The sequence below is a fragment of the Crocodylus siamensis genome, chromosome 3, assembly GCF_052110815.1.
Source record: "Crocodylus siamensis isolate JL-2025a chromosome 3, ASM5211081v1, whole genome shotgun sequence".
NCBI lineage: Eukaryota > Metazoa > Chordata > Crocodylia > Crocodylidae > Crocodylus > Crocodylus siamensis.
In genome coordinates, this window is record NC_143397.1 from 35320369 (window position 1) to 35342597 (window position 22229).

General features: G+C 43.1%; 1 protein-coding gene across 5 annotated transcripts in view; it reads right to left on the minus strand.

Moving 5' to 3' along the window:
* The window catches only part of ARHGEF28 (Rho guanine nucleotide exchange factor 28), a 227931-nt gene that overhangs the window by 42879 nt on the left and 162823 nt on the right, over positions 1-22229 (minus strand). For all 5 annotated transcript variants that reach the window (XM_090038115.1, XM_090038114.1, XM_090038116.1 and 2 more), the window contains 13 exons: positions 22095-22137; positions 16608-16731; positions 15387-15519; positions 14952-15007; positions 12439-12490; positions 11721-11868; positions 11514-11635; positions 9874-10014; positions 6681-6931; positions 5930-6052; positions 4636-4753; positions 1087-1341; positions 450-526 (listed from right to left, as the gene is read on the minus strand). In XM_090038115.1, coding sequence (XP_089894241.1) covers positions 450-526; positions 1087-1341; positions 4636-4753; positions 5930-6052; positions 6681-6931; positions 9874-10014; positions 11514-11635; positions 11721-11868; positions 12439-12490; positions 14952-15007; positions 15387-15519; positions 16608-16731; positions 22095-22137 — 1643 coding nt within the window. The remainder of the gene's footprint in view (positions 1-449; positions 527-1086; positions 1342-4635; positions 4754-5929; positions 6053-6680; positions 6932-9873; positions 10015-11513; positions 11636-11720; positions 11869-12438; positions 12491-14951; positions 15008-15386; positions 15520-16607; positions 16732-22094; positions 22138-22229) is intronic.

Sequence of the window (22229 nt, forward strand, 5' to 3'; positions counted from 1 at the left end):
CCCTGGAAATCTTCAAGAGGAGATTAGACAGTCACCTTGCTAGGGTCACCTGACTCCCAGTTATCTTTCCTGCTTGGTGCAGGGGGCTGGACGCGATGATCTTCCAAGGTCCCTTCTGGCCTTACAATCTATGAATCTATGAATTTGTATAAAATTTACTTTTAATTAAGAGCCTGCTTCTATTTAAGATCTTCATAATCAGTGAAATACAACTTTAAAATATGTTCTCTTTTTCTATTCTGAGAAACCTCCCTCTCCTTAAAACATGAACTTTGAATTTGGAAATCATATTAATATCATAAGCATATGCATCTTCATTCTATAACAAGATTCCCAGTGCTAGAAAACAAAACCAACTGTGATATAATTGGGTAATCTAGACCTAACTTAAGAAAAGTGCAAATAAAAAATGTAATGTGTACATTTAAAAAGGTTGTTCCTATACTTACAACAGCTGCAAGGATATATTTTTGATCTTTTTCTTGTAAGAACAGTAGCACATCAGTTAGAAGTAGAGCCAAGATATCTTTAGGAGAAAAGAGAATAGTTTTAATGAAGGATATCGAAGTTTATTCCCATTTTTGCTGTAAAGAAAAGGTAAAACCTGAACAAATAATTCTTAGATAGTGAACAGAAACTGAGAGTAGGCTTTTTTGTTACTTAGTACTATAAACAATGTACTAAAAACAAATGGATACCACACAACAAAATCATATGTGAAGATATTATAAATTTACAAGTCAATAGGACACAATAAGGAAACAAACTGCAGATCCTGGGAACAGACTGAAGGTGGAGAAGTAGGAAATGCAACCAAAAGCAGAGTCCTAGAACATCGCACAACCACTTACAACATATCTGAATTTGTCCCCAAACCTAGCTGTACTGTGTGTCACTTATAAATCACAATACTTTCTGGAATTACGTTTCAGCAACTGGCCTTATTTCTTGTGCTTTGGTACCAGTACCTCACAAACTCACGTTTGTCAAATAGTATAACAAGTTATTTTATCTTTTAAACCAAACAATTGCTATACACCGTTTGCAAATGAAGGGTTATAGGGCTTCTTTACAAGGATGTGGTACCTTTGAAACGTCCAGTAGCAGTTTTCCAGTACACCATGCCTTCATGCAAAAGTGTTCTTTCTTCCTTTATCAGGTCCTGCTTCCTGAACACACGGCCATTTTTCAGCTTGGTATACGTTTTATTTTCAATCTTACTGAGAATCTCAATCCATTTTTGCTTTTTTTCATATTCACTGACTTTCAAGTCTACTGCTGCAATCATGTCTTTAATAAGACAAAGAGCTTTGCATAAGTCCTTATGTTCTTCTGTTCCTTCTGCATGAAACAAAAATTAGAAAATACCTCACTCATACACCTATAAGAGAAGAATTTTATATTTTTCTAGCATGAGATTATTAACAATGCAATGCAATACAGTAAAAGACATGTTATCTGGCACCTTACAAACCAGCGTGCTTTATTAACCAGCACGCTGGCTTGTAAGAAATGCCCACCGAGGCATTTCCGGTTTCACTGAGCCCCCATGGCCCTGGGCAAAGCAGCTTGTGCTGCCGAGCCCCCATGACCTGGGGCATAGCAGCCTCTGCTGGGCCCCCCGCCCTATCCTCTGGCACACTGATGCAGTGGGAGGGGCGATGACAGGCCAAGACGCCTGTTTGGGCCTCTCAGGTAATCAGCATATTTGGTTATCCAGCACCCCCTGCTCCTCATGGGTGCCAGATAACAATGCTTGTATTTTCTATGTTGTAAGTATAACTTGACAATTAATTTACTATAAATTTAAGACTTCTGCTTTTTGTTGGGTTTGTGATCTGCCCATGAGAAAACTGCAATTATCTCAAATTATTCATTGATCAAAATTACTTCAAATAGCTTTTGCAAATAACTCATAGTCTGTGTATTTCTGGTATTTTGATTGGATACGGAATATTTTTGTCTCCTAATCAGATGACGATCATTTGGAATACAGTGTTCAACATGAAGAGCTGCATTTGCATATCAAAACAGTCTCCAATACTTATTTCTTCTCAATTTTAACAAACATGACCAATTTCCTGGATCATTAGGACTAGTTCTATATGGTAAACTTACTCCTCCTGGTCACAGCACCCTCAAACATGTTGCACTGCTCTGGCCAGGCTACCTCCTAAGCTGGAAGCAATGTACACAAATTCACAAGGTGCTTCTGGCAGCCACTTGGCCCTGCTGAATGCCTATTAGCCTGCCTGGAGCACCATACAGCAGGGGTTGTCAACCAGGGGTATGCGTACACCCAGGGGTATTTGAGAAGGCCCTAGGGGGTACACATGGGCAGGCGGGGACGGAGCACTGCCCTGCACCATCCTGTGCTGCTGTGCAGGCACTGTCCCCCCAACCAGATGCCTGGGGCCGGAGAAGCTCACACGTGACGGCTACTGCCACTCATTTGGCTGCGTGCCACCCCTGCTCTGCATCCGGCCACACACCACCCTCCTCCCCCACGTCCAGCCATGTACCCCCCTGCCTCTCCCCTGCTCCACGTCCAGCCACCACCACCGATCCAAAAAGGTTGGAAACCCCTGCCATACAGAAATACTACTTCCAATTTACAGATACAGAGATACTACTTCCAATTCAGGAACAACAAAGTGTGCATGAAGGTGCTATTGCCCTGTTACTGTGGGAGGCTACAGTGCCAGCAGGCTTGGCAAGGGCCCTTTAAAAGCAGGGTCTTTGTGGCCTGGGGAAAAGGCAGCTGCAAAGCTTCCTGGGAAAAGCCGCAGCCGGCAAGCAGCAAGAAGGGAAAGGAAAGGTCCCTGCAACAGCTAGCAACTGCCCTGGAGAGTGGCTGAATGCTGAGGGGATTGCAGCCAAAGGGCAGGCAGGTGCAGGGCTGACACTAACGAGCAACTTCTGTGCTAAGACCAGACAATAGGTCGGTCTGACCGGAAAGGAGGGGGCTCAGGGGAATAAATAGGCTTGCCCTCAGGTTAGAGGGGAATTCTAGCCCTGGGTGGGGAGGAGGCAAGACTCTTAGGCAGATCACAGTGGTGCACAGAAGCAATAAGGGGGGCCCTGGTGGATAAGGACTGAGAAGGATTATTTATTTTTTTCTTTTTCCTTTTACCCTGCCACAGGACCCAGAAGGGATAAAGGATTTCAGTTCAGATCTGCAAGTGCTCGTAGGAGCAGTATTTTAGCTTGAAGCAGTTCCTTGCAGTTTTGGTTCTGTTTGACTGGAGGACCAGAGTTGCCTGTGAAGGGAGGAGGCAGCTGCACTGCAGGTGCCTTAAAGTACCCTGTGCAATTAACCCCTTGTTGACAGGGGGGTTATACACAGAGGGAGGGGGAGATTTAACCCCGGAGCCCCAACCATGGAGCTCAATTCCCAGCTGGGCCACTGCTACTGAGGCGCCAAGGCTGGACTAAATGGGTTTAGGGCTGAAAGTAGAAATTAGAACCAGTAGGGTTGGATCGAGAGGGGCAGGGCCTGGACAAATATAAAAAGGGTGGAGCCAAGTGACCGTAGGGAAACCCCATTCTAAGGCTCAGGATACCTCCCAAACAACTGGTTGTTCCATCAAGGCATGGCAAGCAAGATACAAGGTGGTGGTTTGGAAGAGCTGAAGCAGAGACAGGCTAGCTGGCCACTGGGAGTTATGACCTCTCAGCAGGGCTAGTCCTGCCACACCAGAGAAGGTTAGTCTACTGTATTGCTTCTAGGCAGGATAAAATAGTCCAACAAGGTACAGAAGCAAATTGATTTTAAAAACTGAATGGCTACTAAGGGAAAACATTCTGTATGGTTTGACCAGAGCTAAGCTATAAGACACTCCCTTGAATTCATTTACACTGATTTCCAGCTTTGGTTCCAAAATAGTTCCATATTTTATATTCAAGATTATTTTTGTTTAAGCAAAAAATCTTAGACCTTTTGTACTCATCAGTCCTGATCTGAATTTTTCCCCAATGTCAAACTGGCAAAGAACATAGTGTATTTTGCCTTACTCTGCAGTGCAGGCCAGCCATGGTCCTTTTCCAACGATCATCTGAGCAAGTATTCATCCAAAAAACTTCCTTCCATTACAATGGCAGAGCATTGGCAGCAGACTGCTCTTTACTCATGGCACATTGTAATGGGGGTAGTGGGGTGTCCCACAGGCTGTTTGTGGCTGCAGTGCATTAGAGGGAACAAAGTGGATGTTCTTATGGATCCTTTGGACAAATGTCTGCCTATGAACACAGAGGACATAACTCAATGGCCCAGGAAGGCCCTTCAAGTCCTATGTTCCTATGACCTCTAAACCTTCTAAAGTTTGTCCATCCTTGACAAGAACACATGCCAGATATGCTGTTTCAGTGACATTCATTACTGCAGAGGTCAAGTAGTGCCTTTGGGCTGGCTCTCTGCATGATCATATGCATAGCTTTGGTATAAGGTTGAAGCCAATGTACCAAAGATGTACTGAGGTTTCAGTTTGGGTTTCTTTATATAAATAAAGAAAGAAAGAAACTCTGTAGATATATATAAATCCTGTTACATCCTATTACATACACACACACACACACACACACACACACATACACTCACTCTTACATATATGTAACAAGATTTAGGCTATCACTCACCTCTCGAATACTGCAGTATCCTTTCTACAAGAACTGGATACTTAGTGATGCGCTGAGTGACAAGCAGAATGCATTCTGGGATTCCTCGACGTCGGGCCAAAAGATTGCTATTTCTCAGCTTTAAAAATGCATATAAATATTAAAGTGGTAGACATACATTAAAAATGGCTTATGATCAGTGAATGCAATTTGATCTAAATGTGTGGGAATCAACTGAAATGGAACAAAACAAAACATTAAATTAGCTGCTCTGTCCACAGTCAATTACTGATATCTTCCTAAATCTCTCCAAAATTGAGTCTGTTCCTAGTTTGTATGAAAGCCAACATTTATATTTGGCAGCCTTGCCTCATTTTATATATAACCTTTTGTTTCATGCACAATTCTTTTCTTTGCACCCAGAGATGGTCTTGTTGGGTGTCTAAAAGACATAAGTAATGAAGACTCTAATAACTAGAACATATGTTTATTATAGACTGATGTCCCAACCTTTTTTTCAATGAAAGAGAAATAGAATTTACCAATTGACTTGTGAAGAAAGACTCGGTGTTTTGTCTTAGCCACTGTAATACATCTGAAGAGTAGCAACCTAATTTTGAATCCAATTTCCCACCCTTGCAGATTTAGTGAAAGAATTATTCGAACATAATAGAACAGGGAAGCTCAACCTCTTTTCTCTGGTGGACCAGATGAACAGTGCTCCATCTTTCTGTGGGCTAGATCCTGCCCATGGTCTGCACTGGGCCTAGTGCGGTGGCCACTATACAGCCATGTGGAGGGGGGCACAGGGCAGCCCAGCCACAACCCAGCCCCACAGGTGGGGGAAGAAGGGTTGTGGCCCAGCCCCAACCCAGCCCCCTGGGGTAAAGGAGTGTGGCTTGTCCCCATGGGGAGAGAGGTGTGGCTTGGCCCCCAAACCCTGCCCCAAATGGGGTGGGGTATATCCCAGCCCTGATCCAGATGTAGGAATGGGGCTGTGGCCCAGCAGTGACCAGCGGTGCAGTGCTTGAGGTCTAAGGAATTTGGCAGGGGAAGGGTGACTGCATTAATGGCCATCGCTCCCTCACTGCTAAATTTCCCATTCCATAAGGAACCATGTGGGCCAGATGCAATGGCTCTGTGGGCCACATTTGGCTTACAGGCTGGAGGTCGAGCATCCCTATAATAGAAAACTGGTTCTTAAAAGCAGGTCCTATGAAGCATAAATCAGAATTACTAGTTTTACATTATATATATATATATATATATATTTGGACTACTGAGTTATGCAAGTAATGTTCTTATAAACACTTACTTTAATAAAATTCTGGAACTTCTTGTTTTGTTGCAACTCCTTGAAAAGGTTAACAGCTTCTTTCTGATGACTACAAAATTCTCCATATATTTTCTTCATTTTATTTGCATTTTCCTCTGAGAACTGATAAAAACAATACTTAAATTGTGCTGAGCAAGATATTTAATTTTAAAGGATATAGGATTTATACATGCTACATATTTATGAATAGTATTCATTTGAAAGTAATTTACTTTTTATATTGGTAACTTAACTTTCTGATTTCCATTGAGCAATGAAAACAGGTTACTTGTTTTCAAGAACATTACAACAGAAATTGAAACAGCATCCCAGGTATTGTTAACCTTGACAATACCTCAGCACTGTACTAAAAGACCCAGTTAGGGAGATAAGGAGGCAGGATATTGTCCATACCCATCCAGTTCATTCACTCAAAAACATTTCTGCATAGGTGTCTAACAAGCTTGTCAAGTACCACAGCAGATTTAGTGATGGGAGCAGCTCTCCATTACACACTGCACCAAGACCATCATTGCTTATGGAAGTTATCAGTTGGTAACAATTTTTTCTTACTTTAATTCTCCCCTGATTCTGAAACAGTAACTTAAGATGAACATCTTTGTACCCAGTTAATCAATCCTTAAGATATCTAGTCATCTCCCTGACCCAAACAAGTTTAAAATTCAACAAATCCCTCTTTTATCACTTGTGAATAAATACACTAAGGTTGTATTTTGGCAAATCTCTTTACCTGCTCCACAAGGAGGTCTCCAATTCTGTTGATGATAAAATTTCTTTCATTCTCCTCTTCACATGATTCCTGTCTTCTTTCCTTCATTCTGCAGAAGAATTGCCTGTGAATCTCTAGCAGTTCATCTAAACAGGGGAATATTTTATCCACTGTGCTGTGGTCTAGTTGTAATTCTTCCTTCATTCCTTTCCTGAATATTTCAGACATAATGAACAGGGTATGGATGTGATGCACTTCTGTTTGCATCAGCTCTGTAGTGTAAAGACAGACAATGCAGTGTAATAATAACTAGACATTTTCCTCACAGTTTATATGCTTTACATACATTTATAGTCAGATATATGGGTATGCAGGTTGTCTTCCATGATAAGCCCTAAACCTAACAAACATTAACACACTAAAATATAACTCTTTAAAATCCCTCCACACCTCTTCCAAATTAGCAAAATGTTCCATAATTGCACTTAGTGCCATAATTTCCTGAGTTGACACAGGATAAAATTTACAGCAGAAGCTTTCCTTAATTTCCAAATCATTACATTTATTTTAGATCTTTCCCCATAATCCCAATAAGGTTCCAGGATGACATTTCTTGTTGTTTTCAATCTTCCTTCTTTTCAAGGCTTTGTACCACAATGACTACAGGATTCCCTCACTTTATGCTGTACATGCATTCCTGGAAAACAGTGCATAACTCAAATTCACATAAAGGGAACCCACTTTACAATGTAACAAATAAGCATACATTCCAAAACCCCAACTGTACTGACCCTAGACCCATTTCTACCACTTTTACAAGACAATTTTGGTACTCATTAACAGCAGACAGTACACACAAGCACACGGTGGTGGTGAATGTTACCATCATGGGGATGGCAAATATAGGAACACATGTCGCAGACAATGAACGAGGAGCACAGATTCACACAGGAGACTACTGTGGTGTGTGTCACTCCCACTATGCACTGCACAAAGCAGCTGACTGCAGGCTTCCACTATACCGATCGCCTAAGAGTGAATTTACCTCACATAGAATGAATTTTTGGTATAAAAAGGTTTATCACATAAGAGCGAATTCTCACATACAGAACCCGCATAAAGCAAGGGAAACCTGTATCTTTCCAGCAGCACTGGACAAGGCACCTTTCTTAGGTACTTGATACCACTTATGAATGGTATAAAATGATGGCATCATCTTGAAAGATGATGCCTCACATCTCCTTAATCTTATTCATTCTGGACTGGAGAATTTTGTCTGTGGGCACCTTTCTACCTTAACAAAAAGATACACAACCAGGCCCCAAGCCTAAAAAGGCCTTGACAATGCAGGTCTTTAAGCCAATCCAGCAGAACTGGATGCAAGTGCATTTCATTCTAATGATAGTAAGAAGCCTCGCAGTCCACCTGCCTGATCCCTACAATGTTCCATGGAAGGCACTTTGGTTTTCAGATGTTAACCAGGTGGCCATAATCTGAGTTGTGTATTTGCCACGTCGTTAGACATGAGAATGAATCAGAATCTGTTAATATTTTTAACACAGAGCAAGATGAAAAAAGTGGAAACTTTTGCATTTTCCTTTGAGGTTCTTTATCTGTCTCTAAGAAACCACTGACTTCTGTCAAAGTCAAAATTTCCTATAATGCAACTGATATGACCTCCTAAAAGCAAGTATCTGGGCACTAGCACAGTGTGGGATGGAATCACAGCCACCGAGAGCTTTTCAAGGGTCCTTCCCAAGCCCAGAAATTTGGCTTCGTTGCAAAAATTTTCTTCCTTAGTTCAGTTTAGGGATCAGAACATCTTTCTAACACAAGTGCCAGATCCTACACTAGCACAAAGTAGGGGGGAAAGGAGGAGGGCTAACTATTGTGCTGCAGTAAAAAAATGTACTAACAAAATGGTTAACCATGCTACTGTGATTAGGGTCAAGGAGACTTGCATAGGATTTTATGTGCTCCCCAACCATATCCCACTTTCTTTGCTTCTGTAACATAAGGCAGGGAAAGTCTTTCCATGTCCTACAAGAATACATGCAAAAAAAGCCATTTTAACATGGGAACAGTAACTCTGGCTACTTTGCAAGATCTTTTACATGATACAGGCCAACAGAAGTTTAGACTAAGTCAACATAAACTGATGAAGGCCTAGGAATCCAATTCTAAATTCACTTTTTCTGAATTAGTGTACTAAAAATGCTTGAATGCTCATTTGTTCACAGAGGCCACATGGATGTTTGGTTCCCCGGGGACAACAAGCAGCGGGACACCTTGTGCCACTGCTACTTGTCCCTGGGGAACACATGTGCTACATACCCTCTGGCACATGGCTGATTACACAGGGTGGGGTAGGGGAGGCTAGGGCCAGCACTGGGCTAACCCCAGCAGCCTTACCTGGAGTTCTAGGGGGCTCCTGGGGCTGCAGCAGCGGAGATCCTGCCACTTGGATCCTGGCTGGCAGCTGGAGTGTGGCTTCAGCCAGCCAGGCACCAGTTTTGAGAGGCATGTATTATCCACACATATGGTGCTCCGCTTTTTTTTTTTTTTTTGTGCGCAGCTTTTTTGAGTCCTGGATATCCAGGGGTCAAAAAACCCCAACTGCACCGCTCCCTTGCAGTGTGGAAAAAAGCTGAATGTGTGATATGTGGCATTGCAGACATGTCTGCAGTGCCACATACCTTACAGCTGCATTTGTCTGCACATGGCCAGAGAGTGAACACAAGGTCAAAAATATGGTCACATTGACTTGAGGGATAAACTTACGAAGTTCAGAGAGTTAGAAGACTTACTATGTGTCAGCTGTTCTGCAGTAAGTATCCCTCTGTCTTGCTTACCATTGGCAAGGACAAAGTTAATGTGGGGAAACTTAACTTTGTGCTTTCCCTGTTCCCAGGGTAACAGCAGGCAGTTGATATGGGGTAAAACCCAGTCCCACAAATGCACTTTTTTCATCTGTCCATTTTGTGAAATTCACTTTCAAATCCAAACAAATCTTTGCAAGCAGCTTTTTCCAACAGTCTTTTAGCTCTAGAGATCATCTCTATTTGTGGCAAAGTATCCTTTTTAAAATGTTCTTCATTACCCAGCTTAACCTTTAAGCATTAGACATTTTCTTCTGATCAAATGGCATGCACATCTTTCCATAAAGTCTGTGCCAAGCTATTTTCTGCCTCATGAGAATATCTGAAATACTGACCAAAAATTACATCCTGTCTTTTGATAACATTCTTCTCTTGCTTGCTACAAAATGCTGGATCCACAACAAGACTCCAAGATTCAGCCTCAAACTCCTGTGCATCTGTGCTTAGGTCAGTCCACAACGTGGCATCCACATCATCTATGATGAAATATAAGCCTCATAAGCACTGGCAAAGCTAATTGCAAGGGAAATTCTTGGTATGCATGAATGTTAATTCATAAATATTTGTATTGTTTAATTGAGATTCATTAAAAATTCTAACCAATGCTGAGAATAAATCAAATTCTAAGTATTGAAACCTGAAAAATTGAAGTTTATCAATAATGTCAGCATCACTATCCTATATATTTAACTGTAAATAGAACAAAGAAGCAGGAAACAGTGATTGTTGATACTTTTTCAGATTTGAATCCTTTTTATTTATCTTAGTTTAAAATATCACCTCATAAAAAAAGCCAAATTTTGCAAAAGGGCCTTCTGATTCTGGGTGCCCAACTTAGGTTATTTTCATAATCTCACTGAAGGCCTATCATCACTGACACTGATATCCCTACTCATTTTTTCTGAAACAGCTGGTATCTGTTGACTTTCCAGGCATGAATGCAGTAGGGGTGTGCAAAGCGGGCCGTATTCAATTTGGATTTGGTCTGAATCAGGGACAGTGACTCAATTCGTTGATTCGAATCACTGTCCCCAGTTTGATTCAGCCAAATCTGAATGTGAAGATTCAATGCTGATTCGGAGAATCAGCGATTCAGACAGACACAGTTTTAAATGTTTTTTCTACATACCTCGAGGTTCCAGGCACCGCTCATTAACATCTGCAATGCTGGGGCTCAGTGATCGGCTGCAGGGAGACCCCAAGTGCCCCCCCCCCCCGACCCAGGAGGCACCAGTTGCCGACCCAGGGGGCCACGGGGGAGCACCCCAGCAGACCCAGAAGTGGACTGGAAGTGCTTCTGGTTCACTTGCAGGTCTGCTGCTGAGTGCGCTGGGGACTCTCCACCCCCACCCCCCTGCTGCTGTGGGACGCTCCATCTGCTACAGCATCTCAGCATTGACAAGCTGCCTGGTACCTAGAGGTATGTAGAAAAAATGTTTAAAGCTGTCTCTATGTCCAAATCACTGAATCTTTCTGAATCTCTCTGAATCAATTCAAAGAGTTCTCCACCGAATCAAATCAAGGACCAAAGCTTCACACAGCCCTAGAATGCAGGTTCAAGAGAGGACAGATGGTCAGCTGGAGGTTAGTTTTTTGTTATTGGGGAAAACAAATAATGCAAGATTTTGGGGGATTTTTTTTATGAGTGTGCAACAATATATACATCAGTAACACCTATTTCAAGAATGCAGGTAGAAAACATCCTACTTTGGGGGAAATTAGTTACTTTTATAATGCAGTTTTGTGTAGGCAACAATATTGAGAGCCTAGTATAATTAAGACATTTCTAGTCAAATTTTAAGTCAGAGATACCTCAAAGCATCACTTTAAACCTGCACACAAGCAAAGTTAGTTTATAAATATTTTCTTTTAACTGAAGGAGTAGCATTCTTAAAACTATTAATAAATTACTCCATTTCACACTTTCCAGTAGACATTATAACATATGGACTTCTCAATATGCTCAATCATTAACCTTCAATTACAAAAGACTCCACTGATTGAAAGGTTCCTATAGCTTGTAACATTTCCTCCGATTGCGACTTGGATCTCCAATTGCCAGTATCAGCATCTTGCTCTGAAGATGGCAAAGATCTTCTGCAAGGAAAAAAAAAGCATTTATTAGCAGCAACATAACCAAGAATAATCTAGTTAACATACTGTACTGGTCACTGCCCTCTACCTTTCAAAGCTGGTACTTGGAACACTTTTGGATAAAGAATGAGATTGCTGCAAGACTTCTTTCTTTGTGGCACACAGTCCAATGGGCATTGAAGAAGATGGATGAATTGAGGACAGCACAGGCTGTGGGATGTCTCTGAATGATGGATCTATGAGGTAAAACATTTGCAAAAAATCTTGACAAACAAAATATGATGTTATTGACTGCATGGCTATAATACAAAAAGATGCTGAAAGAACTAATTCATACCATGCCGTTAGGATTACACTGTAGTAGCACAAGTTAAAACAAGAGTCAAAGAGAAGCTAATGGCTCTTAAATCCATGCCTTCAATGTGAGGAAAATCTCAAACCATGCATATACTCTTAAACCATACAACTATACCTCTACTTACAAAGATAATGGTGCATATTGGGAAAGGTATTTTCAAAAGCATATTCAACATTGGCCTGCTTCCATTGAATTTAAAGGTAAGACTGCCATTCACTTCAGGGGAAGAAATAAGTCTAAAGATACATGTTCGTGAAAATCCCATTTAATATATAGCTCTATACACACACCTATACACAAGCAAGTCCATTTGCTTTCTTGTATACTGTGGTCACTGGGATAAAAATACATACATATACAAACTGTAAAGAAAGCTTGCCCTGCTATTTTCTGTTATTCATGCTAGGCACTAACCTTAAAAATGATAGATTTACCCTACAGTACTTACTTGTTACAACTGTTTGTGGTCTGGTCTTAACAAGGTATCTCTCTTGGACTTTCTAGTAAAGAAGAATTGTATCTTATTAAATGCAACAACAGTTGTTAATAGTCAGTCATGAACCTACTTTTATATTATTATCTAGAAAAGTTCCCAGGCAAGCTGTATTAGGTTCCTAAATTTCTGTTAATGATGAACAAATCAAAAGAAAGAGATAATGAATTGAATACATTTTAGGCATAAGATTAGACTGTTTTTTTTCTTTTACAAATGACCATGCCATTAGGGAATTATTCACTTAAAATCTGCATAGGATTTGTGATTTTCACATCTAAAATTTAATAATTTTAAGAAAATGATTATGTATTTGCAGGTACAGTAAAATCTCAGCTATCCAGTACTTCACCAACCAGCTGGCCAGATGTGGGGTGGGGGGGAAAGCTTGCACGCGGCAGCTGCCACTGCCACACACCACCCTGTGCTGATGCCGCTCTGCATGCGGCTGTCGTCACATCCCCCCGCGGTTCCATCGGCCAGATGTGGGGTTAGGGGAAACTTGCTTGCAGTGGCAACCACCACCACCACCTCCCTCCTACCCCCAACTCTGTTTTATCTGAAAACCCTGCCAGGTTATTTCAGGTAACCAAAGATTTTATGTAACTGGCAATATGGTTATCCCAGGGATGCTGGATAACAAAGTTTTTCATTTTACTGCATAATTTTCATATTTCAAGGGACCTAGGATAGGACACTGACTGCAGAATTCAGTCAGAAGCACAATCCATTTCCTTGTGCTGCACAGTACAAGACACATGCACTTAGACAAGCAAGTAGTTGTAGTTTCTTTCTCCTCTTCCTCATTCTGGGTTGGGTATATTGTCTCTTCCTGGTAAATATTCACTAGTCCCAGTAGTTATGCTACTTGTTTGAACCAACTCTTCTATTATTTCAATGTACATTTTAAATCCATTTTGTAAGTTTCCAAAAGTGCATATTGCTATACAGAACACACAAATATGCCTTTAGAACTGCTGCTTAGGAGTTTTTCCTGTGAAAGTTTTGGCACTGTGACAGCAACTCCCACATAGTCATCCTGGCACAAACACTTCATAGTTTCATAGTTTCTAGGGTCAGAAGGGACCTGAGTAGATCATCTAGTCTGACCCCCTGCCATGGCAGGACAGAGTACTGGGGTCAAACGACCCCAGCAAGGTGTTCATCTAGCCTCCTCTTAAAGACCCCCAGGGTAGGAGCCAGCACCATTTCTCTTGGAAGTTGGTTCCAGATCCTAGCCGCCCTGTGAAGTAGCGCCTCCTGATATCTAACCTAAACCTGCCCTCTGCCAGCTTGTGACCGTTATTCCTGGTCATTCCTGGTAGTGCACGGGGAAACAGGGATTTCCCCAGTGCCTGCTGGTCCCCCCTGACTAGTTTGTAACAGGTCACTAGATCCCCTCTCAGCCTGCTCTTGTGGAGGCTGAACAGGTTCAGGTCCCGTAGCCTCTCCTCGTAGGACCTGCCCTGCTGCCCCCTGATCATGCAAGTGGCCCTCCTCTGGACCCTCTCCATGTTGTCCACATCCCTTTTGAAGTGTGGCGCCCAGAACTGGACGCAGTACTCCAACTGCAGCCTGACCAGTGCCACATACAGGGGAAGTATCACCTCCTTGGACCTGCTTGAGATGCATCTGTGGATGCATGACAAGGTACGGTTGGCCTTCCTGACTGCATCCCCATACTGCTGGCCCGTGTTCATCTTGGAGTCAATGATGACTCCAAGATCCTTTTCTGCCTCTGTACTGACAAGAAGGGAATTCCCCAACCCGTAGGTATGGTGCCAGTTGTTCTTCCCCAGGTGCATCACCTTGCACTTGTCTGTGTTGAATCCCATCCTATTCTCATCCGCGCACCCCTGTAACCTATCTAGGTCCGATTGCAGCCTATTCCTCCCTTCTAGCGTGCCCCCATCCCCCCACATCTTAATAGTCAGTGAACAGTAACAGTTCAGTAAGGGGCCTTCATTGGTGTAGCTTATCCCAGGACAAATCACTTTTTTTTTCTCCATAAGAGAAACCTTTAGATGTAAATGTCTGCATATATTTCCTTCATTTTAATAGCTGCAACATACTGGCTTTCCTACTTGAGAAGATTAGACTATGCTGCTTTTCTGTTCCACTTGGTGATTTTGCCCATTTTCTGAACATTAGAATGATATAGTTCAAGGGAAATCTACAGCTCCTCAAGGATTTTCCTTTAAACATGTTTTAAAAATGCAAATGCCATTTACTTTGCAAGAGGCCAAAAATCAGAGACTGACTCCAGCCATTTCCACTCTTTTTCTAAAAATGTCAGGTACACTACTTGTATTTGCTGTCATGGCAGACGTTTGACATTTCCTTAACCCTGCCTGTGTATTTCGCATATCACTTGTGTCATTTTTTGCCCTCTCAATTGCGTTATGTGCCATCTTGGAGAAAGAATATCAAGAGAGACATAAGAAGACAAATTATGTACAGAAACTTACTTTGGCACATACAGTAGCAGAATCCTTGCAGTTTTTATGCACAATCACATTGCAATCTGAAAGAAAAAGACAGATCTCAAAACCCAACAGTGCTCAGGGTCCTGGACACTGCAGAGAACTTTATTCCAAGGCTTCATTATTTTTCTTCCTTCAGACTAAGTTAATGAGTAACCATAAACACTGCCTTAATCTTTCACCCCATGGTTGATGGAAAGCAGCTTTCTCCTAAATTGTTTAGGAATTAGTAAGAATTTAGTTAGCAAAGATACAAGTGATCATTGTCTTTGTTTACTTTCCCTGAGGCCTGTAGATCCTGGCTCAATAAGTAAAGAAGCAAGAATTTTCAAACCCAGGCTCCCCTGAAATGGAACCTTAAGCAAGGATCCTGAAATAGATTATAACAAGTTTTATATTTACATAAAAGTTCCTACTTACTTGAGCACTGCAACGACTCCTTCCCTAAGACGGCCTTGTCACATGCTGTACAAGGGACGACCCCTGGGAAGTTTCCATTTACAAAATGATGTCTGTTCAGTTTCTCTTTGTCTTTGGCATCCTTATTTTTTGTCTTCATACCCAGTTATGCAGACAAGATGAGACAAGTTAGACTAGCTGAGTACACAATAGATACAATTATAATATCAAAACACTATATGAAGAGAAAATTATCTAAAAAGTTTTTATCTCCTCTCCAGTAACAATTGGGACCTATTATTTCTAAAAAACATGAAGACATCTCTGACACCAGGAACTATCAAATGATTCTCATCATCACCATCAACTAAGGACAATTAGAAAATACTGTTAAATGTGCAGCAAATGAACACGCACATAAGAGATTCCTGGACATAACCTGGGCAGCTGCACTTACAAACTGATACCCGTGCTTGTATTTATCTTGTTTGCATATAAAAATGTATGCAAGAGCAATTAAAGATTTTTTTAAATCACTTAACCATAGATGATTAAAAGGGACAATGTACGTTAAAAATCATAGTTTTAAAAATAAATTCTTTACTTGTGTGTTATAAATACCATCTTATGCCTACAATGTGCAAAACTGACATGGGTGAGCACTCATTCATACAAGTAGTCTTGTAACAGGATTAATGTATGATATTGCTTGTTGCTCACTAAAACAAGTAAAGGCTGCCTAAACTAGCCTTTAGATCAGGGCTGTCCAATTTCTAAGTGGCCAGGGGCTACACACTGCATGGGTAATATCAGTGGGGACCAAGCCACCACAAACCACCGGCTCTCTGGTGGCACACAGCATGGACACCCCCTTCTTGCTGCACTGCACGCATGGGTGCCCTGCCCCCACCCTCAGTTCCCCAGCAACAGGATTCCCTGGCACTGCAGGCTGCACCACACTGTACTGTGCCACCCCCTGGGGTGCAGCAGGAAGTAGAGCCTGAAGGAGACGGAAGAAGCCTGGATCCCCAACTACTGCTGCAACTGGAACAGTAGAGGGAATGGTAGCCAGATGGGAACCCTAGGCCCACAAATTAACCTGTTGTGGGACACCTGCAGCCCATGGACCACCAGAGAGACAGCCCTGCTTTAGATAATTAAAAGAGAACCACCAAAGAATCCAATTTACTTCCCACAATGTGTTATGTGTTTATTTAGTACTCTTTTTAGGCCCCAAGTTACCTTGCACTTATTCCTTGTACTTGTCATCCTGTTCATCAGGAAGCTGAAAGTACGACTCACTTTATATTTTTCAGACTCTGATTTTGTAGGCATAATATACTTATCCCATTCTTCCTCCTGCATCCTGAAATACAGAGCAGCAACGAAGTTCATTATAATGGACATATTATCTGAAAACACAGGATCATTATTATGATAAGCTGTTTCTCCTAGCATTTGCCATTGCAGGATGCTTTCAGGTTAAGAAGTGAAATCATGCCTTTGCCCACAAAAAGGCCATTACTTGCATGTACACTAATGTACACTGGTCTGTAAGTTTGTTGTAACCATACCGTTATCAAACCTCTCAGTATTCTTGTGTCAGTATTTGGGTTTTTTCCCCAATTCATGCAGTACAGCTACAGTCTGACACTGACTCCTTTTTTTGTTACTATGCCCGAATGCAGTCAGCAGTGAAGTTTGTGATTGTTATGAAGGGTTTTTATTTCATTTCCAATCTCATAGGCTTTAATCCACCAAGAAATTAAGCACTTGTTTAGAGTTCTTATTTATTCAGCAACAACTTAAGTACCTGCTTAATTTTTTTAATTTTAAAATTAGCACACATGTAAAGACCCTGCTGAAAGGCTAGCTGGCCGAGTCAGAGCCAGAGAGAGCTGCAGATTCCCTCCTTTTCTCTCTAGATGGCATTGTAACACAAGCTTCTCCCAGCCATGCTGAAGGCTGCAATGCCACTGTGTAGCCTGGGCTGCAGGAATAGAAAAAGAACATGCCAAGGCAGTGGGCCTTACAGGAAGTCGCACAAGATTAGAGAGAAGGTGGGACTTGGGTTACTGGAAATTACATCAAATGGGATGTTTCCTGGTACTCAACCAGATGTTTGCAGATTATGGCTTTTTTTTTTTTTTTTTTTTTACTTTTAATTAATGAACTATGTTTAAAGAAAATTTAAACTAAAGTTATTGAAAGGGAATGTTACATTTTCAAAGCAAGACACTCAAAACTCAAAAGAGGTACCAGGTAAAATTGCCTGTATAAATTCTGCCTCCAATGCCTATACTTTATAATATAGTCTTTTTTGACACCTGACACCTTTTTCTGTAATTTTGTAAGGATCATAAGGAATATGCTAGAAGCCTTTACTCATTCACTGTACTCCTTGTGTATATATGGCTCACATTGTGCCCATCAGTCCAGCCTACAAAAACAACATAAAGCAACAGTAGACTCTATACCAGTGTTTTTCAACCTTTTTTAGACTGAAGGCAGCCATCACTAGGCTTAAAGTAGAGCTGGGTAAAATACCAGCTCTTAGTTTTCACTCATTTTTGACAACAGAAAATGACAGAGCAATTCATATGTTGCAAAGAACACAGAAAGACGCAATGGCTCAGAATAGTCTTAACAGTATGAGTTCTTATACGAAATCTCTGGGTTTATCTTGTGAATCATGTTTTCACACCTAACAGTGCTAACACTGTGTGGCACCCTGTAGCACCCTTGAAAGACTCTCAAGGCACCCCGAATGTCCCATCTTAAAGCGACATTCGGGTTGAAAATCACCACACTTTAGATACCTGGGGGCGCAAGTGATGTTCGCTTTGATCCTCCCAGTCTCAGGGTACAGGCTGAGGAAGCAGAGGAGGATCCATGTAGTTAACCAAAGACTGAGGTGCTGGTGTCATCGGGAAGGCTTTGGCTTCCATGACCACTGCCTGCTCTATGGCAACAGAGGCAGCGAGCTGCTGGGAAGAGATGGCCTCCACCTCTCCCCCCTGGGGAGGAGGCTCTTCTCAGCCAGGCTGGCTGACCTGCTCCACCGGGCTTTAAAACTAAGCCCCCTGAGGGATGGGGGGACTACTGCCACTGCTGGCCCGCTGAGCAACCCTTGCAAAGCCAGCAAGCCAAGGCACTTAAGGGAGCCCACGCCTACCCCAGCCCTGGTACAATCTGTGGGAAAGGCAAGAGCCCCCAAGGGGACACTTGCCTGCCTGTACACAAATGCCAGGAGCTTGGGGAATAAGCAGGAGGAGCTTGTCCTCCTGCTTAATGCAAATAATTATGACATCATAGGGATAATGGAGACCTGCTGGGACTCCACCCATGGCTGGACCACGGGTATAGATGGCTATACCCTGTACAGGAGGGATCATGTAGATAAAAGGGGCAGGGGTGTAGCTCTCTATGTTAAGGAAAGCTACGCGTCCCTGCAAGCTGATGTTGGCGATCAGGGTGGACAACTGGAGACCCTCTGGGTTAAAATCCATGGAGAACACAGCACAGGGGACACAATGGTGGGAGTCTACAACAGACTTGCCACCCAAAGTCAAGAGCTTGACCAGGAGTTCGCCCGGGAACTGGCTGAGACTGCATGCTCCAGGACCACGGCTGTCATGGGTGACTTCAATTACCTGGACATCTCATGGGAGGATCACTCAGCAAAATCCGAGTGGTCACAAATCTTCCTATCATGCATGGATGACCTCCACCTGATCAAGGAGTCTATGAGCCAACAAAAGGTAAAACGCTGCTCAACCTGGTACTGGCTACTGGGGATGACCCAACTGGCGACCTAGTGATCGATGGGAAGCTGGGTGACAACGACCACGAGCTGATCACCTTCACCATCCACTGTAAAGCTGGCAAGTCAGTCAGCAACACGGAAGTCCTTGACTTCAGGAAAGCCGACTCTGACAAGCTCAGGAGGCTTGTCAGTGAGGCCCTAAGGAACCATGACCCCAGGGGGAGGGGAGTTCAGGAAGAGTGGTTGCTCCTCAAGGGAGCAACCCTCAATGCACAAGCTAATTCTATTCCATCTCGGAGGAAAGGAAGCAAGAGGGCACAGCAGCCCCCTTGGCTCTCCAGGGACCTAGCAGACCTCCTGAGGCTAAAAAGAAAAGCCTACAAAGGATGAAGGATGGGATTCACTCCAAGGAGGATTATTCTGCACTGGTCTGGTCCTGCAAGGAGCAAACCAGGAAAGCCAAGGCTGCAACTGAACTCCAACTAGCTTCGAGCATCAATGACAATAAAAAGTCCTTTTTCAGATATGTGGGGAGCCGGAGGAAAAGCAAGGACAACACTGGACCCCTGCTGAACTAGATGGGAGAACTGATGCCCAGGAAAAAGCCAATCTATTAAATGGGTACTTTGTGTTGGTCTTTCATCAGTCCCATGGGACTCCCATGCCCACCACGGGACAGGGAGGTCTGGGTGAGGGAGATCCCCTGCCCTCCATTAATGCTGACCTCGTGAAGGAACACCTTGAGAAGCTGGATACCTTCAAGTCAGCCATCCCTGACAATCTATACCCCAGGGTACTCAAGGAGCTGGCGAGCATCATAGCCAGGCCTCTGGCACAGATCTTTGAAAACTCCTGACACTCTGGTGTAGTGTCCGGAGACTGAAAGAAGGCCAATGTGGTGCCTATCTTCAAGACAGGGAGGAAAGTGGATCCAGCTAACTATAGGCCCATCAGCCTGACTTCTATCCCGGGGAAGATCTTAGAAAAGTTATTTAAGAGGCCATCCTTAACGGACTGGCTGACGCCAACATCCAAAGGGATAGCCACCACAGATTTGTTGCGGGTAGGTCTTGCTTGACCAAGCTCATTTCCTTCTATGACCAGGTGACTTATCACCTGGACAAGGGAAAAGAGATTGATGTCATATATCTTGACTTCAAAAAAGCCTTTGATCTGGTATTCCACGATCACCTCTTGGTGAAACTGGCCAATTGTGGCCTTGGGTCCACCATGACCCCTTGGCTAGGAAATTGGCTCCGTGGTCAGACCCAGAGGGTAGTAATTGATGGCAGTCAATCATCATGGTGTCCTGTAACCAGTGCGGTCCCCCAAAGCTCTGTCCTTGGACCCATATTGTTCAACATCTTCATTAATGATGTCGACATTGGAGTCAGGAGTGGACTGGCCAAGTTCACCGATGACACCAAACTTTGGGGCAGAGCATCCACACCAGAAGACAGGCGGGAGATCCAGGCTGACCTGGGCAGGCTCAGTAAATGGGCAGACAAGGACCTGATGGTGTTTAACGCCAAAAAATGCAAGGTTCTCCACCTTGGGAAGAAAAACCTGCAGCATCCTTATAGGCTCAGCAGTGCTACGCTGGCTGGCACTACAGAAGAAAGAGACTTGGGGGTCATCATTGACCACAAGATGAACGTGAGCCTGCAATGCGATGCTGCGGTTAGTAAAGTGACCAAAATGCTGGCTTGCATCCATAGATGCTTCTCAAGCAAATCCCGGGACATCATTCTCCCCTTGTACTTGGCCTTAGTGAGGCCAGAGCTGGAGTACTACATCCAGTTTTGGGCTCCACAATTCAAAAAGGATATGGAGAAGCTTGAGAGAGTCCAGAGAAGAGCCATGCACATGATCAGAGGTCAGGAAAACAGATCTTATGATGACAGGCTGAGAGCCACGGGACTCTTTAGCCTGAAAAAGCACAGGCTCAGGGGTGATCTAGTGGCCACCTATACGTTTATCGAGGTGACCACCAGGATCTGGGGGAGGGTTTGTTCACCAGAGCGCCCCAAAGGATAACAAGGTCGAACAGTCATAAACTACTGCAAGACCATTTCAGGCTGGACATATGGAAGAATTTCCTTACTGTCCAAGCCCCCAAGGTCTGGAGCAGCCTGCCATCAGAGGTGGTTCAAGCACCTGCATTGAACACCTTCAAGAGTAAATTGGACGCTTATCTTGCTGGGATCCTATGACCCCAGCTGACTTCCTGCCCTTCAGGCGGGGGCCTGAACTTGATGATCTTCTGAGGTCCCTTCCAGCCCTAATGTCTTTGAAATCTATGAGATGTCAATGTAATTGTGGAACTGGGACATGATTAATTTCATTCTGAATCCCAAAAATTGTGTGGCACATATGTGGCAGGACACACAATATTGCGGATCTAGGGAAAAATATTGTTGTATCCCAATCATGAGACACATGGGTAGGGATCCTGGCATTAGAGATCAAGTCCTCAATGCCAGGCTACAAACCTGGTCAGATGTTCCAAGGTTGCCCCTGAAAAACGTGGTGTCAAGAGATTGGTTGCTGATGTTGCATTTCCTTAGGCACCCTTTCAGCCTGCTGATGGGTGGGAAGGCTATCAGCTGATGGGCGCTCAGAGTTGGCAGGCTGAGAACCACCCAGTTCAGCCCTGTCCATACAACATGGAATATTATTGTGGCTAGTTTCTCCTTTGGTTGCGCCATTAATTGAACATGTGGCAGGGTTACTACATGTAGCGTGATTAATAAGTTAGTCACATCATAAGTGTAACATCTACCAGGGGCCAAATATCTTATGACTTAACAGGGCCTACTGCTCGGTTTATCTGAATTGCTGCTTTTGAGTTATAATACTCATCACAAGAATCTGTGCTGCTTGTGCTCAGCTATTACCATGAATATGTAAATTCTGGTAGATAAATATTACAACATAGAAATGCTTTCGATTAGTGTCAGTACCTTTTTTCCCTTGACTGTTCTGGCAAGCTGTATGCTCGTTGCTCTACAAAACACAAACAGTTAATGAAAACTAAGGTTGTTATATTGGCACATTTGTTTGAAGCTCATGACCTCCACCATGATGTAAGCTCAGTT